Raw genomic sequence first — 18,904 nt, 5'->3', positions numbered from 1 at the left:
ACTTGGAGCCTGTGCCAAAGCCCATTGAAGCCCATGGAAAGACCCTCATTGATTTAATTGGACTGTAAACTCCACTCAGCAAAGACCAAGTCTTCTTCTGTGTCTTGTTCCGCACCAAGCACATTGTTGGCACTAAACAAGCAATTATGAATAATCTTAACAAGGAATGAACACTTTACATGGGCATAAACTAGGAAGGATCTTCAACCAAGGGTCTGTGCCTAGGAACTTGTTAATTTTTAAATGAAAAACTGCCTCTGCTCTTATCAGATTATGCTCTAGGAACAAAAAATGTAGGCCTCACTTACAGGACAGAGGACATTATCCTGGGAAGCAATGACTCTGAAAAACTTGGGGGTCATGGTGGATAATCAGCTGAACTTCAGCTTTCAGTGCAATACTCTGGCCAAAAGGGCTAACGTGATCCTTGGATGTATAAACAGGGGAATATCAAGGAGGAGTCGGGATGTTATATTTCCTCTGTATTTGGCACTAGTGCAACTGCTACTGGAATAGTGTGTCCACTTTTGATGTCCCCACTTCAAGAAGGATGTTAAAAAACTGGAGCATTCACAGAAGGGCCACAAGAATGATTAAAGGATTGGAAAACATGCCTTATTGTGAGACTCAAGGAGCTCAATCTATTTAGCTTAACAAACAGAAGGTTAAAAGGTGATTAGATCACAATCTAGAGGTACCTATGTGGGAAACAGAAATCTGATAATAGAGGGCTCTTTTATCTAGCAGGCAAAGGTATAACAAAATCCAGTGACTGGAAGTTGAAGCTACACAAATTCAGACTAGAAATAAGGCGCAAATTTTTAAGTGAGTGTAATTAACCACTGGAACAATTTACCAAGTGTTGTGGTGGATTCTCCATGACTGGAAATTTCTAAATCAAGATTGGATGTTTTTCTAAAAGATATACTCTAGTTCAATCACAGCTGTTCGACTCGAAGCAGAAATTAATTCATGGAAGTGTGTGGCGATGTGTTATGCAGATAGTCAGACTGGGTGATTACAGTACTCCCTTCTGACCTTAAAAAAATAAATCTATGAATAAGGCATTTTTTCTTCTTTGAGATGGTCTCTGCATATTTCCACTTGTAGAAGTATAGTTGTCAGTGCAATCCCCAGGAGGATGGGCTAAGGAGTTTTAATTAAACAAGAATTGCAGAATTGCCCTCCTGAAGCAAATATCAGATCTGGATAGCAAGTCAAGAAAATAGTTAAAGACCTCTCAGTGCTTCTCTTCTTCATCTTGGCCTTATGCTTGAAGGCAGCTGAGACCAGACCTTGAAGTGTCCTGAAAGTAAGGGCCTGCTGCAGGTTTAGGAGTCAATGCCAATGAGAGATTGGCACTGACTTTTCTGACACAAAAGGGACAAGGATCTGGGCCTATGTCCATTGCAGCATGGAGCATGAAAAAAGCTCTTACTTACCAAAACTGTCTGTATGGCACAGTGTCATAGCCTTGCTTATTGCAGTTAAGAGGAAGTTCCATCTCAGTTGGAAGTTAGCTGCTAATTTTCTAAACTCTTCTTTATTCTTGCTTGGCTGTAAATAGACAAATGACCTGACTCATGATAAGGTCAAATAAAGAATGTACATGTAGTACTGAAGACTTCACAAGCAATTTGTATACAGAAATAAAAACAATACAAGCAGTCTGAGATCCTCTGAGGGAAGATGCTATAGAAGTTCAAAGTACTATTATTATTTTTTAAAAAAATCACAACAGGAACTAATAGGGAATAATTAATTAACAGGGAGTACAGCTTCCCCTGATCCTTCCAAGGAGAAAGAAAAAGTAAATAACTCCATTTAAATTTACATGATTATCCCATCTAGCCCAAACTACCAGCACCACTGCAGCTACTGATAATTCTGATCTACCACTGGAGGAAATATTGAAAGGCTGGTGAGGCAAGAGAAGAAGTATGCACAGTATTAAGATAAAAAGAAAAGGAGGACTTGTAGCACCTTAGTGACTAACAAATTTCTTTAAGCATAAGCTTCCGTGAGCTACAGTTCACTTCATCGGATGCATGCAATAGAAAATACAGTGGGGAGATTTTATATACACAGAGAACATGAACAATGGGTGTTACCATATACACTGTAACGAGAGTGATCAGGTAAGGTGAGCTATTACCACGGGGGGGGAGGAGGGACGGGGGGACGATGGGGGACGGGACGGGATGGGACAACAACAACAAAAAACCTTTTGTAGTGATAATCAAGGTGGGCCATTTCCAGCGGTTGACAAGAATGTGTGAGGAACAGTAGTGGGGGAAATAAACATGGGGAAATAGTTTTACTTTGTGTAATGACACATCCACTTCCAGTCAAGTCTAAGTTAATTGTGTCCAGTTTGCAATTAATTCCAATTCAGCAGTCTCTCGTTGGAGTCTGTTTTTGAAGTTTTTTTGTTGAAGAATTGCCACTTTTAGGTCTGTAATCGAGTGACCAAAGAGACTGAAGTGTTCTCCGACTGGTTTTTGAATGTTATAATTCTTGACGACTGATTTGTGTCCATTTATTCTTTTATGTAGAGACTGTCCAGTTTGGCCAATGTACATGGCAGAGGGGCATTGCTGGCACATGATGGCATATATCACATTGGTATATGTGCAGGTGAACAAGTCTCTGATAGTGTGGCTGATGTGATCAGGCCCTATGATGGTGTCCCCTGAATAGATATGTGGGCACAGTTGGCAACGGGCTCTGTTGCGAGGATAAGTTCCAGGGTTAGTGTTTTTGTTGTGTGGTGTGTGAAACCAGTATTAAGTATAGTTACATCTATTTCCATAGGCACAGCTATTTCAGTATGAAAAACCACTTTTCTACCAGCTTCTCAGATTTTAACGTCTCCTAAATTATGAAGCATAGTTTTCAGTCTTATCTGCCTTTTCTTACAGGTTTTAGGTTATAAAGGAAGGTAATGTGTCATGTGAACTTAGACCAGATACTTGCATTCCCAGCTGTGTGATTATACAGGATGCATGCAAAGATGAAATCTGTGTCTGACAAATGCTTTCTTCTTTACATAATTTATGTAATCTTGATAATGTAGTCTGAATATTGGTATGCAATACCTCTGCTGCAAACTGCTGACAAGCAGGATAACAACTGACTTTACTGTAACATGAAAGACAAACATATGATAAATGGTGTGATTTTGCCAGAAGCTGGGATTGGGCAACGGGATGGATCACTTGATGATTACCTGTTCTGTTCATTCCCTCTGGGGCACCTGGCATTGGCCACTGTCGGAAGACAGGCTACTGGGCTAGATGGACCTTTGGTCTGACCCAGTAGGGCCGTTCTTATGGGTTTTTTTTCTTTTTTAAATAATGAGTTAATTCTGTACCTGAATGACAAAAGCTTGAAGATTTGAAGACATACAGTTCAGGAAAACCCTGACATCTGTGGAAGTATCCAGCAAGGAAATCAAGTTATTCAAGCCTGTAAAATATAAAAGGAACCCTTGCAGCATTTGGTTTACACTTCTCTTTAGCAGTAATGTAAAAAAAAAACAAAAAACATTAAACAACTGCTCACAACATATAATTAATACATTTTGGACCAGATTTTGACACCCCCATTAATGCTGGGAGGCACCTAACTCTGAAATTAATTCCATTCTATTCAGGATCATGTCCTTTTCCATCACTGTAATACATGACTACTCACCATGAGTAAAGGTGGCAGATTCTGGCCCTCTAAGAGTAGAGGTTATTTCAGTGAAAGGAGAATGGAGGGACTGAGTTTGTAAACACTATCAGATTAATAATTTGAGTTTTCACTTGATTCACAAAGCAGTCTTTTTCACCTGCTGATGTGGAGACAATTGCTTTCAAATGATAAAAGGAGTTTCTGAAAATTTTGCTGAGAAACTAAAAATTTAGCCACCATTGCCCAAACTCAGTTCGGATATGGCAAAAGCAAAATGTTTGAAAATTTTGAGCCGTAACTGAAAGCTTATCATTCTTATCCTTTAATGCTTAGAGAGTAACGTTATATGTACCAATCTCAATTTTACTGGACCTGTTCCAATAAGTAGTGTTATAGCAAGACTACGCTTCCAATTAGAAAAGATCATGAATAAACAAACACGGGGAAATGCTAAAGCTTAAATAACATGTGTGACAAGTGCTTCACTGAATGGAAAAATATTATAATAATACATAAATATTATAATAATATAATAATATATAATAATATAATATATAAATATTATAATAATATATAAACATATTACATTTGAGTTCCATGTCACTTTCCATTTCGTCCATATTTCTAAACTTCTTTTGCAAGGGGTTTCCAGGAATGTCCACAATTCCCTGGTTGATGATGGCATTCAAGTCTGATTTTAAAATAGTGACTCTGCTGTTGTTGTTCAAGACTATTCTCATTGTCTATAGATAAAGGGGGAAAAAGGAAATACCTTTAATTCTGTTAAACCCTTCTCTGTCAAAAAGTACCCCTTGTTCAGTGTTAAGTAAGAATGACATTACACAAACAGTCTGGTCCCCAAAGGACTAATTAGGCACATTTCAAGTTGTCCTCACAGAATGTTCAGTGATTGATGATTTACTTCTCAACTATATTCTGTATTCTTGAGCAAGGTGGAACAGACAATATTGACCAATATAAAATAAACTGGCCTGGTGAATTCTCAGTATGCGAGCCTGTTGCTCTTGTTGGATCATATTAAAGTAGTTCTGTATTAAAATCACAAATGAGTTTGATTCCCCATAGTTTAAATTCCAGGGTATTACTAATTAAGAGGTCTCTTGGTTTTTGGTACTGTTTCTCTCCCTCTCTGTGTGAAACTTGCAAGCTGCTAATTGTGTTAGTACATTCTAAGACAGAGTCTGTTCTCAAAGCAATTCTTTGTAACAACAACTACTCACACAGAGAGAGACTCAAAGCAATACTCTGTAACAACAGAAACAGCACCCAGAGACTCCCCGCCCTTTTGTTGTATTCATCTTGCTTCGTTAACAATTGTGATTAAAATAGAGATAGAGGATGTATGTGGATGGATGCTTGGTGTGGATAATAACTGAATGATCAGGGAGGTGCCAGCCTAAGAATCCAGTGTCCATTGGCTGAAGAAGGCATCAAGTGGAAATAACCAGAGGACCCCCGGAGGGCAGACTGGCTGGAATCCACTGAACAGCCTCAAGAATGGGAGAACCAAAGAACAAGATAACATCTGGCAGCACGGAGCCGTCAGGAATGTGACATCTGCTGATTGATTCAGCAACAGCATGATGAAAGCAGTTCCCATAGATTAGCATAGGAAGAAATTCCTATAAAAATGGACTCCAGAAAGTGAGAACTTTGGGGTCTGATTCTGCAAACCAACTTCCAGGAGCATCAGATGAGCATCTGACAAGGCCCTACTCCCTCCTCATGTCCAGGCCACCTGGCCAGTGGCTTGGCATGAGCAACTCTAAGGCTGGTAACTATGATAACAACCTTGCAGAACCTGTGTGTGTGTTTGTATGAATGAATGTGTGAATAGATATGAGATTGAATGGAATGTTATAGCTATAACTAACTGCTGACTATGATTCTTTCTGTATTCACAATAAATGTGGCATTTTGCCTTTTCCCCTTTAATAAGATCCTGCTGGTTTTTATTTTATTGGTATAACATTCTTATATCAAAGAATATTGTAGTCTTATAAAGACTGAAGAATAAAAAGGTGTATCAGGACTAACTTTTCCTCAATGGCAATGGACATTGATGTGTGTGTCTCAATTAAATTCACAGGCAATGTTTCACATCCTGCTCAGAAAATATAACAGCCCTATCTCTGAGATCTGAAATGTAAAATTGGTTGAATTATTTGTTAAAATAGTATTAGTTGACACTGAATACCTTTTCCTTTGTTTGTGAATCATTTGTGAAGTGATTCTGATTTATTCAGTGTATTCCTCATTCACACCTATTCCCCCAATACTTTCAGCAATTAATTTTCAGCTTGTAGATTGTTTATGAACTGTTCACTTCACCTATTTACTATTCATAGGTTGTGACTGGTTACCTTTATCACACAGTATTATTTTGGCTTTCCTAATGAAACTTTTAAAATGGGAAAATAATGAAGAGAAAATAATAGATGATGAATAATGCACCTCTGGTATGGACTTCCAGATGAATAATCATTTGTGTTAAAACCCAGAAAACTTTCAGGATTCACAAACATTTTCACAAAAACCCAGCAATCAACTGGATATTTGTGAATAATGAATGAAAGCACAAATAGCAGTGGAGTACAATAGGCTAATTTATTTGCAAATATAATTCTAACCTGTTTTTTTCCATTATTTACCCCATTTGACTGCAATATCAATAACATTCCAGTCCTCATTCATTTTAGTTTAATGCAGTTCATCTTGCAAAACAGTTTTTGGGCAGGATTAAATATTACCCCCTTCTTCTCCCTGTTTCACTGGGAGTTTCCAGGCTCACAGGAAACAACAAACTAGAAACACCTGACTTACAAAACACCCCTGCCTTTTTCTGTTATCAGGAAATAAGACCACCCCAGGCTTCTAACAGCAGCTGCTAAAACCAAGAGAATGCGACTCTGAACATTAGTGACAAAATATGGGTGTGGCATCCTCAGTATGACACCCAGTTCCATATTTCCATTTCTTTAGACCCCATTGGTGCAGTGCAGCAATTTATTGTGTTGGGCTATGAGTGAGGGCTTGCTGACTAAAAACCAACCCTCACAACACCTAGATAATGCTTATGGAACATAAGAAGCAATCAGAGGAAATGGCAGAAGTTATATCCACACTCCTCTTTGAAGAGGTATGCCCAGGGCCGTCCCTAGCTATTGTGTGGCCCTACGCAGCCCCCCATGGGGGGGGCGCCTCTGCAGGGGGGCTGGCCCCAGGCCTCTGCGGGGGCGGGGGGGAGGTGCAGGCCCAGGCCGCCACGGGAGGGGGCGGGGCTGGCTTGGGGGACAGGGGGAAACCACCCCCCAGCACTCACCAGCGGCACGGCCAAGTCACTGCACTTTCCGCCGCTGATGAGTGCAGCCCCAGTCCTGCTGCAGAGCTCAGGAGAGTGGGGGCAGGGGCAGAGGAGGGAAAGGGGCCGAGGAGGGGTAGGGGCCTGGGGAAGAGCCAGAGCAGGGGCTGGAGCAGCACACAGCTGCACAGGGCACCAGGAAATTTGGGTGCCCCAAATTTCCTGGTGCCCTACGCAGCTGCGTACTTTGCGTATGGGTAAGGATGGCCCTAAGTATGCCCATTTTATTACATCCCCAATTATTTCTGGGTGTCCCAACATCAGCAGATGTCAAGTGTGCTTCTTATCATCTGCACATGGCAGAGAGGTTACATCATTCTCTTTCAGATGCTGATCTTGCCAAGGTTGCCCATGCTTTGTCACCAGGTGGTTAGATTATTGCAAAGCACTCTGTGTGGAGCTATGTGTTTATACCATTCAGAAATTGCAGTTGACGCAGAATGCAGCAACACAGTCATTCAGTGGTGTTACTCATTCGGAGCATAGTGCACTGGCTGCCAATTTATTTCTGCATAAAGTTCAAGGTGTACTTTGAGTGTAGGAGGGTTTGCTTTTGACCTATAAAAGCTCCATGTGGTTTGGGTTCTATCTACCTGAGTGACCACCTAATTCCCTGTGAGATACCTATGTGTTTCTTATGATTATTTGAGGTGTTCAGGCTATCAGTCCTGTAGCATAACCAGGAAGGGGCTGAAGGCCCAGTGAGGGATCTAGTAGAACGATCCAATGAAGGATCCTTGACAGGCATTTGCTTCCTGCCTTGGTTCACCAGAAGCCACCAAATCTGGACATGAAATAGTCTCTAATGTAATAAGCTGTAATAGAGGCTATCTTGATGAAGGAAGGTTTTCTGAAAGTTTGTTTTAAAGACTTATTTCATATTTCACTTGTTCAAATATGTGTTTTTAAAAACACATTCCCATTTACACTAACGCCTCTGTATACTGCTCTGGTAGTTTAAAGGGGCCTTACACATGTGAGTGGTAGAAAGGGCTCTTAGTGTAAATAAGAATCAGGCCATAATATATTTAGGGTATAAGGGCAACTTACAGTTGCACAGATTCTAGATGATGCTAGATGGAACCTAAAGCTGCCAGAGATTGCCACTGGAGAATTCCCCTGGCATAGGGTGAATTTCATCTGGAATAAAGCTCACTGATGTAAGTTAAAGCTGACCCCCAGTAACTTTAATTTGTGCTGAGAGGGGGCAGCTGAGTATCAGAGAACTGAAAGCAGCTCCCTGACAGCAGAACTAAAACACAGTGACAAAACAAGCCTAGTAAATCTAAATAAACACATTTTGAATTAATGGGTGTCATAGGCACCCTGAGTCTTGCAGGTTGTTCTGTAAGGTGCATAAGAAATAGTGATGAGGGCAGTGAGAGCCTGACCTTATGAAGTATTCAGCACCCTTAAGGCATGCTGCAGTCAATGGGAGTTGAGGATGCTTGTCCCCTCACAGGACAGGCCTGGTGTGTGTGTGGAAGGGGGCAATTTGATTTTTAAAAAATGTATGATTTATTTTTAGCTTTTTAAATTGTGTCTTTTTTATTTTGCTAATGCTGTGGTTTTCAATAAACTAAATGAAAGGCCTCCCCTCTGCCTCACCTTGCTCAGGGGTGAAGAGGAGGGTAGTAATTACCACTAGTATTTTGGCTCACCTTTGTTGGTCTGCATATTGGAGGGGTGTAGCCACCACACACTTTTCCTCCTCCTCCCTGCCCACTCCTTGCATATCTGCTCAGGGCAGAGTAAGCAAATGTGCAGTACTCTTTATCCCTGCACATCTAGACCCAAGGTAAAAGTAGCTCATGCAAAGGAGGGGAGAGGAGTGCAGCCCACCTCGCAATCTAGCCATAAATAAATAAAATTTTGTTATAAAATATACAACATACTAGTTATGGGGTTAGAGAGCCAGCTCCTTGCTGAAGTTTTTCTGGTCATTTTATTTAGGAAGAATAGCACTGCGGGGCCAACAAGGAGTTGGAGACCCACACTGTCATTGATCTTATATTTCCTGTTTTAGACCATGATCATCCCTCCCATGACAAAACCCATAGAAGGTGACCCCAAGGAGGAAAGCTGTGTGAAAGCAAGCTTGCAGAGATCCTTGCTGATTGTCCTATTGGGGATGGAGTGGTGAGGATGGCCTACCCTAGCGGAAAAGGGCACAGGCTTGTCTCCACACCTGACTGATTCCCCAGGGATCTGTGCAAAGGCCTTGTGTCTCTGAAACAGCTTGAACTCTAGCTTGAACTCTCCTCCTCAGCTCCCTGCTAGTGTGGCTTCATTACAGCTGTGGTACCGGCATGGATCCTGACTTTATTTGAGAGGCTTCTGCAGGATCCAGAGTGGTAAACAGTGCAAAGGAGTGCTCTCCGTGTGTGGACTTAGGAGGCATGATTTGACCCCCCAATCATGGCTTGTAGCAATACACAAACATAAAGAAATGTTTTGTTGTTATATTACAAAAAGAGTGTGTAAAATAATTAACCAAAACCTAGGTCAGGCTTATTACATGTGAGGTGTTCAAGCCTTGTGCTTTATGGGTTCTGGTTTTAAAAAGTACATAAAACATACCTTTGCCATATTAGAAAGATACGTCTTTCTTCTTAGTCTTTTTACAAACACAGTAACTTCTGTTAAGGAGGAAGAGGCAGGTGTTTCTTATCATTGGCATTTTAAATTCTAAAGCACATTAATGAAGACAGATATTATAATTTAGAAAATGGGCCCCTGAAGGAGCAATGTGAAAGGCTGAGGGCTTAATCCTGCAAGGTATTTAGTGCCTTGACTTCAAAGACAGTTGAAGTACTCAGTATCTTGTAGGATTCAGCCCTATCATTCTAAAGCTTGCAGTTAGCAGACAATAGCTGCACTGATTAAAACTTATTCCTAAAATTAATAGACTCATGACAAAGAGGAGAAAACCCCCAAGATTTCCCCCCCACTATACTTTTTCTTTTTTACTTGCAGCCATATGCTGTTATATTACAATTTAAGATCAATTAAAGCAACAACAATTATAAACGTTTTCAATTTTGATTTAAAAACCGAAACCTTCGCCTTCCTGATTCCACAGTCCATTATTCTTAGATAATGACTAAGAGCTGGTATTTTGTTTCCAGTAGCACTCACAATGTGCTAGACACTGAAACACTCGGAAAGCATTGTCCCTGCCCTGGGATCTTAAGGATAAAATATTGTTTATGTCTTATCCTTAGGTGCAGGGAGATCCAGTGTAACTATAAAATAAGTTACAGAAGTTTCCAGACGGACATTCTTTTCTCTGATTAGTATCCATGACCTTCTGGGGTTTATGCAGGCCAGAAGGCTATGTTTATTTCTGAATAAGGCCCAATATAATATATTACCCACAAAAGACTATGTTAAAAGAACATTATTAAGGTTGCAAAGTCAAACACTCAAACGTTATGTAAGGCCAGCGTTAAGATTGCCTTTGAAACCTTAATTTGACCCCCTTGTGCCTATGCATTACGATACAGTCTTTAATTAGATGATCACACACTAGTTTTTCCACTGGACCCCTGTCTCATTCACTGTGCAGGATGGATGGTGCTCAGTTAATGAGCAGATAATCAATATTCTGTGGTTGTACAGCATCTAGCACCATGAGGTCCTGGTCCATGACTGGGGCCTAAGTGCTATGATAACACAGATAGTCATTATAATCCTCATTTTACAGATGGGAACTGATGCACTTAGAGACATTATGGTAAAAAATATCCACTAATTTTGGGTGCCCAATTTGAGACACACAGGTCCTGATTTTTCTGAGTTCTTAGTGTTATATAGGACTTTATATATTCAAGCTCCCATTGACTTTAGTTACAGCTGTCAGTGCTTAGCACAAATCAGGCCCCAGGGTCTCAAGGTGGGCACTCAGAAAGCGAGAAACAGTTAGTGACCATTGACAGACAGGGCAATTGCCTGCAATATCTTTGGGAGACCATACTGTATTAAGTGTATGAATGGTTTATGTATCATTGTGGGCCAGGGACTGAATGCACCCCATGGGGGGAGAGTTACCACAGTTCGTCCAGAAAGTGAAAATAGTAGGGGAGAATTAAGGCAAATCTCTCAAATTATAACACCTCCAAAGAGGTACCTCTCCTCGGGAGGCTCACATATTTTGCTTCAAACTAGGTTCTCCAGAGACCAACAGACAAAGAAAGGACTTTGGGATAAACAGCCTGAGCTTAAACTGACTCAGGGCCATGGTTCCGTTCCTGATCTAAAGATGAAATGAACTTGTAACCAAAGGGAAAGCCAGCTATGGGGTCTGAAAGACTGACACCTACCAAACCCCTGTGTTGCAGCTGGGGGTGATGTCTGAAACTTTTTAGCATGCGTGTAGTTTCTTTTATTGTTTTTATATTCTTTCTTCCTTGCTTTTACCTTAAGAATACATGTGCTTGCTTAGAAGGAGCTGTATGGTAACTTGTAACTGCTGTCAATACACTGGTCATAGCCCGCAGAGAGAAAGCACAGCACAGGCACTGTCTTTCAGGCAGACTGGCTTGCTGGGGATGTCACAGTGTAGATCAGGAAGCAGTGCAGCCTAAAAAATCCCTGTCAGAAGGGAGTGAGACATGGGTGACCACCCAGGAGAGGTGACAACTTGGAGCTGTAAACCTTTAAATGAGTGCCCTCGAGGGACCATGGAAGGTAAATACAGGTGCAGTTACCCTGAAACTATGACAACTACCTCTGAAAAGTTTTGGTTAAGTAACTTGCTTAGCAATACATACAAACTCTGTGGCAGAAGCAGAAACAGAATCCCATTCTTGGATTCCGTTCCAGTTTCTGGCAAGGAGTGTGCTCCAGTGGGCACACTCTCTTCTGATTATTTTTCCCTAACTTAACCCTTCAGTCCCATTCTACTTGCCAGTTTCAGTCTGTATTCTTCAGGTTTCTTAGCCCAGTCTAAGTCTCCTTGCCCAACCAATCCCAGTTCCCACCTCCTGACTCCTTCATCTGATTTGTCTCTTACCACCCAACCACTGGTGCCCAGTCCTAGTCTCCTATTCTGGGCTCCTCATCCAATCTCAGTCTCCCTCACCCACTCCCTGTCTCCTTGTGCCAGTCTCTTTGTCCAGCCCATACCAGTTTTCCCGTCGCAACTGAGCTCCTTGACAGATCTGTCTCCCCATCCCTTCTCTGTTTAACCCTCACTGCTTCATTGCCACAGTCTCCTTGTGCAACCAGTCCCAGACTACCCCAATCTCCACATCTGATCTCAGTGTTCCCCCACCATAGTCAAGTAGCTCCCAGTTCTGCCAAATCCATTTCCCTCACTGCTGCCAGTCCCACTCTTTCCCTCCAACTCCCAGTTACAGTTCTCTCCTCCGTATGTTCCAGTCTCTACAGACTCCTTAATCCAATCTACCCCTTTCTCTCCCCCTATCATCTGTTTTTTATCCCCTCTGTATTTGAAGCAGATGGCTTCCTTCTCCACACTCCCTGGCTGCCATCAGGGAGGGTCATGAGAGCACAAGAGAGACAGGTTCCTTGCTCTCCATTCTGGTGCCAGCCCCCACCCTAGCCTGCAGCAGCCAAGAGCAGCCATTACAGTGAACGTTTGTCTTCACCCCGGTAGCCCTGGAGCATGTTCAGTTTTTCTGTGGAGATGGCATATGTGCAGTCTGGCAGCATTAGGAGCTAGGTTGACCATATAGAAAGTGTAAAAAATGGGGGTGGGAGTGGGGGTATAATAGGCACCTACATAAAAAAAAACCCCGCAAATATCAGGACTGTCCCTATAAAACTGGGACATCTGGTCACCCTACTAGAAGCTGTGAGGGGATGGAGCATGCTCACTTAGTATGGAATCGTCAGAGATTTTACCTGATAAGCTCTCTCAAATCTAGTAAGCATGTGCAAACTGAAATTTTTCCAAGATTTATAACTTGGCCAAATTTGGGCAGATTTTCACAGGGACAGCATAAGGTACATCCCTGACACAAAGCCTCCTCCTCCCCCTTGGTCAAATTTCAGGGCATGATGAGAGCGCTAGAGTATTTCAGAGATATACTTCTCTACTCCAGACATGTCTCCTTCTGTCCAAACTAAAATCCCAGACTGTCTCTCAGACATCGTCTTGTGGATGTCTAGCCATCAGCCATCAAGCTCAACCTAGCAAAAAGGAGCTCCTAATTCTCCACCCAAACCTTTCCTACTATCTCCTTTCTCAATCACTGGACAACACGGGCCGTCTTCTCTGCCACTAAGTCCAGTAACCTGGGTGTCATCTTCAACTCAGACCTCAGCCTGGATGTGAGGACCTAGGAAATGTCTAACTCTTGCAGATTCTTTCTGCATAACACCTCTAAGATACAGCCTTTCCTATCCATCCACACAGCTAAAACTCATGTCCAAGCTCTCATCATCTCGCATCTCAATCACTGCAACATCATCTTCCCTGACCCTTGCCCTGTTGCTATTCATTCAGAATGCTCCTGCAAAGATCATTCACCTAGCGTTTGACTATGTCACCCCTCTCTTTACATCCCTTCACTGGCTCCCTCTCCACTATCATATCAAACATACACCATTTATCTTCACTTTCAAGGCCCTTCATGACCTACCATCACCCATTCAGTAATGAAACACTGACTCCCAACTCTGATCAGCCCATGATGTCAGCCATCATCACCCACTTAAAATTTTCAAACACCTATATGCTTTCTGCCATGCTGCCCTTCATGCTTGGGAGAAGCTCCCTATAAACATCCATAAAGCAGCCTCATTATCCACCTTCAGAATCCTCCTTAAAACTGCACTTTACTGTGAGGCCTACAAAAAATTGACAACAGTTAGTGCTGAGACCACTGCCTATCATGCTGGCTGTTTCCTTGTACTGCCCCATCTGTCTGTCTGTATCCATCTGTTGTCTCTGGTCTTAGATTGCAAGCTCTTTGAGGCAGAGACTGTCTTTTTGTTCCATGTTTCTACAGCACCTAGCACAATGGGGCTTTGGTACATGTCTGGGCTCCCAGGAGCTATGACGTTGATGATGACTGATAATAATAATAAAGAATAAAGAAAGAAAATGCTTCAGATTTTTTAACATGGGCAAAACAACGTATTTTCTTCTAGCCTCGTTCTCATAAATGGCTGAACTGTTCCCCCTGAAATTTTCCAAGAAAATTCAGTTTGAGGCAGTCACCTAGCATGGAAAATTTCAACCCAATTTTTTAAAGTTTAGCAAAAAGTTATAAGAAACTGAAAACAGGGTCTCATAATGGGAAGTGTTGGGCAAGCTTAATAATAGATGATGCTACCAACCCTGCATATAATAATTTCGTAAATGAATAGGAACTTTGACGTTTGTTACAGCTTACAAAATGGCCAATTACAAAACCACTATTTATCTGTTATTTGTAAAGTTACACTCAGGTATTTATTTTGTTTACCAAAATACTGGTCATGTACTATAACTTTAAGACAGACCTTGCTGTCAGTTTCAGCTATTTCTAACTATGATCTACCTTCTCTGCACCTTATTCATAATCATTGACACTGCCAAAGAGGCTATGCTAAGGCACAGGATTTACAAAAGGTATTATAAACACTCTTACTTAGCATGGTTTAGCATTGACTGGATATACTTTGGTTAAAACTGTTTTTACAAATCGTTGAGACTACTTATTTTTGGTTGTAACCAAATTAATCCGAGTTCTCACAGGTATCAAAATCATGCCACCTGAAAGTTTTTAAAATCATATTATCAAAATCATAGTCTTCTTTGCACTGTAGGTGGAGCTTAAAAATAGATTTGTTATAAAGTTTTGGACAATTTCTATCCATCCATCCATCCATCCACTAATAATTTCTCTATTCCTGATGCACACCTTTGATTTTGGACATCCGTAGTAAGAGTGGAAAATCTTCCAAAACAGTAAGCAGCCAGAGTTTAACATTTTTACTGAACAATCTGACTGACTTCAAATACTGTATAGAGACATCTTCCAGGAAGTCATCAAGCAGAATGCTCTCCATTTCCTAAAACAGAGGTTCATAGGGAAAATAAATTATTTTTGGCTTACTACAGATGCTTCTAGCATCATAAGACAAAATTATATTTATGGCCTAAATCTGCATAATACTAAGAGCCTGTTCCTGCTTTCACTAAAGTCAATGACAAAACTCCCATTGATTTTAATGGCAGCAGGAACAAATCTATACAACTTAGACCTCAGCCTGGATGTGAGGTCTATACAAGCCTAATTAAATAAATGATGTTTAGTTATCAAACATTATTATGATGGCCAATTTCAGGTAAACGGTAAACTCTTATGAATGAAAAGCTATATGTTTCAATATGGAATTTCACCAAAAGTATGTACTGCTGTCAAAGGAACAACATAGGTTTGTTTGTTTTTTTAAAATGGCACTAATTCAGTGTTCATTCTTCATCAGATGCAACCTCAGATAAAATAGCCCAAGGTCATAAAAGCAAATTCCATGGATGTAGGCTGGATCTTTTAAAGGAGCCTATGGAAATTCAGTGAGAGTGGGGTGGCAAACTCCAATGGGCTCATCCAAAAACCTCAGCCATAGAGCTTCAGCATAGAGTACAAAGAACAGATTTAAGATTCAGGTGGTATTTCCCGGGTACAGATAATAATAAACATCTGTGATTATGTCTCAAATAGAATTATAGAAAAGATATGAACAGATAGCAAAATAATTGCAATAAACAAATCTGTGTCTACAGTACCTTGAACAGCTGTCTATCATAGCATTTAAACAGTCTGCATACATCTGGCAGGGACATAAGCATTACTGTTTCAGGCTGCAAAGACTTCCAGAATGACATGATACGGTCTTCCACCTATTGCACAAATTCTTTGGTTAATATTCATTAAATCTGCACTTGTAGAACGCTAAACTGAATGCAAACAACACAACACTCCTCAGTGCAGCAGAGAGAGGAGCCAATAGTGGTTCCTTGGTTCTCTTCCTGGCTCCATCCTAGCCCTAGTTCAGGCCCAGGTTAGAGCAGCCAGGGGGAGCCAGTTAAACCTTAAAAGGAAGAATCAAAATTGAAGAAAAAAAGAAAAGAAGCAGTAGCATAAATATGGCCCCAGATATGGGGCTAACTGGCTGAATATGAACTAGGCCTTTCTCAAGAACAGTTCTGTAAATCACCCCCTCAAGCAACCCATGTTTAAATAGAAATCAGCCAAAATCTAAGGCAAAGTTTGGTAGAAGTCTTGTTCTCCTTAGAGTGTTCTGAGATCCACCAAGCATTTTTTCCTCTTTCAAAAGTCAGCATCTGCCCTTTGCAAAGTATTTAAATTCGAACTCATTTTAAATTTAATGGGAGTTAGGCACATAAACAGTTGGGTCTCTAATTTGGTCTTTGGAACATGTAAGTATGTTATGTTAACAAAGTATTCCAGAATGATTTAACTGAGTGCTCATTTTGCATATAAATAATCACCACCTGACAAAGAAAGTGAACTACATGGAAATAATTTTGTCATTACAATCAGTTTTTGTCATCTAAATAAATCACTAATACTCATATTTACAGATATGTTATTAAAACAAGGGTATACCCTGTCAAGTTCTTTGTTCCTCAAGTTCTGTAAAACATCTTGACAGTAGTTACAATAATCATCAGCAAGCAATGCAACCTAGAGAATGCAAACAAAAAAGAGTCTGCAAAACAATCACACAGGCCAAGAGCTAATTTTCTTGATTACTGAATGGCTAAACTTACTATTTTATATGAGTGTGTCTTTCCTAACTCTTGCTCCCAAGAAGAAAATCTCTTGAATTCAGGCAAAGGGGATCCACATTTGTCTTTCTCTGTCTGCAAATTGATACCAGACTGGAAACAATTTAAAGGCTTACTTTTTTAAAAACAATCACTTTGTTAGATTTTTAAATTTAAACAATAAAATGTTAATAAAAGAAGAACACACTTATCTTACTAACATTTCACATTATATTAAAGGCACTCAGGCCCAGATTTATAAAGGTATTTAGTCATTGCTGTGCTCAGCATCACAACACCTAACTGATTTAGGAGCAGGAGTACTTGTGGCACCTTAGAGACTAACCAATTTATTTGAGCATAAGCTTTCGTGAGCTACATAAGCTGTAGCTCACAAAAGCTTATGTTCAAATAAATTGGTTAGTCTCTAAGGTGCCACAAGTACTCCTTTTCTTTTTGCGAATACAGACTAACACGGCTGTTACTCTGAAACCTGATTTAGGAGCTTGAATCCCCTCAACAGTCAATAGGATTTAGACTCCCCAGTTCCTAAATTCCTTTTGAAAATGAGACTTAGGCATTGTGACACTGAGCACAGTAACATCTACATACCTTTAAAAATCTGGGCCACAGTGTGTTTATATGTTGTATAAACAATATTGTCAAAGCAACTCATCTATTTCTCCATGGGAATTCTTGTCCTGATACCTATTATGACAGATGTGAGACCTTAGAAGTGCTTGGAAATCAAGACTCTGTAATGCCAACCAGCAAGGAGGTGCAGAGGGGTTACAGAGATCACTGGGACCTGACATACAGTCTAGCTCACAAAAGAGTGTCATGTAAGGTCTCAAATAAAAGCCAGTGTCACGCTGGTCACCAATAGTTTTGTGAATTGTATATGTATATACACGTAAGGAGCTGCAAATATGTTCTTAAAGTCTAAATAAAAATAGTGGTCACCAGCAAAGGTGAAAAAACAGGTTTTCTGTCAGACAAGACCCATCTGTCTGTTTACATGTAAACTGAATATTGTCTCATTCATAATGGGTCTCCCATCACCAGTCTCAATTATATGCAAATGAAGGATTGTGGGGACTTCAGAAAGAAATTGACAGGAAGAGAAAAACAACAGTGGGGAGAGAATCTTATCTGGTGGTACAGATCAAAGGTTTGCTGGAGTATATATGGGGAGTGTCATGGGGTACCAAGTCTTGCACTGGACAACAAGGGGTTAAAGAGCTGCTCTGGGATCAGCCAGCCCTGCCCTGCCACTCCTGCAAGAGATTCACAGACTGGAGGAGGAATTAAAAGGGAGCAGAACAGCTCACTTGGAGGCAGGCCAGGGAAGAAAAAGGACCTTGCAGCTTCTGAAGAAAGGACTGAGGGAAGGCAGGATCTCTCCCATCCACAGCTGCATGAAGGTCCCTCCCTGAGGCAAGGGAGGACCGGCTTCTGATAAACCCTGAGAGGGAGGCATTTCCCCCTCCTTCACCTATTACTAACCCTGTTGATTTGGCTTATGGACTACCCCTGAAGGGGTGAGACTTGGAACTGACCTGGCCAGAGGCCAAGGCATGAGAAGAGCGGAAGCGAGTTACCATGCCACGCTTGGCCGTGAAGAGGTGCCAAGCGGTGAGCTGACTCCCTTCATGCTTTCCTGTAGAGATGCTGAACTTTGGACAATAGTGGGGTGGCAGGGAGTGATCCAGGGAGGGCAGCCTTAAAGTGCTCATGGGCGTCAGACCCTTTTATTGCCCTCAGAGGGCCCTGTGCTGGAGTCTGCAGAGAATGGAGGGAAGGCAAGAGGAGGCTGAAGGGAAAATTCGAGTTTCACAGATGCAAGCTGGACTGGAGAACTTTGAGGGTAGACTGCTGGATGAGGAAAGTGGCCAGTGGCAGCATGGGACCATGAGAACCAGGCACAGGAAAAGATCAGCTAGTGAAGGAGAAACAGAGCTCAGGAACAGGTTTGCTGAGTTGTACAATGAAGAGCACAGCAGGCTGCAACAGAACATGGGAGGGCAAGGAATAAGAGAAGGGTGGCTAGTCCTACAAGAAGAGGGGAACCGTAAATGCAGATTGCCAGGGTTTGG

The 18,904-nt window shown here is 41.3% G+C and overlaps 1 protein-coding gene across 5 annotated transcripts in view; it reads right to left on the bottom strand.

The window, feature by feature from the left end:
• The window catches only part of RFX8 (regulatory factor X8), a 48,570-nt gene that overhangs the window by 3,917 nt on the left and 25,749 nt on the right, over positions 1-18,904 (bottom strand). The window contains exons 6-13 of one of the 5 annotated variants that reach the window (XM_073327607.1): positions 16,812-16,922; positions 16,648-16,725; positions 15,804-15,917; positions 14,935-15,085; positions 9,641-9,699; positions 4,265-4,421; positions 3,374-3,468; positions 1,443-1,557 (exon numbers count right to left, since the gene is read on the bottom strand). In XM_073327607.1, coding sequence (XP_073183708.1) covers positions 1,443-1,557; positions 3,374-3,468; positions 4,265-4,421; positions 9,641-9,699; positions 14,935-15,085; positions 15,804-15,917; positions 16,648-16,725; positions 16,812-16,922 — 880 coding nt within the window. Of the gene's footprint in view, positions 1-1,442; positions 1,558-3,373; positions 3,469-4,264; positions 4,422-9,640; positions 9,700-14,934; positions 15,086-15,803; positions 15,918-16,647; positions 16,726-16,811; positions 16,923-18,904 lie in introns of those variants that run through there. The other 4 variants (XM_073327571.1, XM_073327598.1, XM_073327580.1 and 1 more) reach the window with 4 other exon arrangements.

This window comes from Lepidochelys kempii, chromosome 1 (assembly GCF_965140265.1).
Source record: "Lepidochelys kempii isolate rLepKem1 chromosome 1, rLepKem1.hap2, whole genome shotgun sequence".
NCBI lineage: Eukaryota > Metazoa > Chordata > Testudines > Cheloniidae > Lepidochelys > Lepidochelys kempii.
The sequence above is the reverse complement of the archived record's forward strand: the minus strand, read 5'-3'. Positions and strand labels throughout refer to the sequence as shown.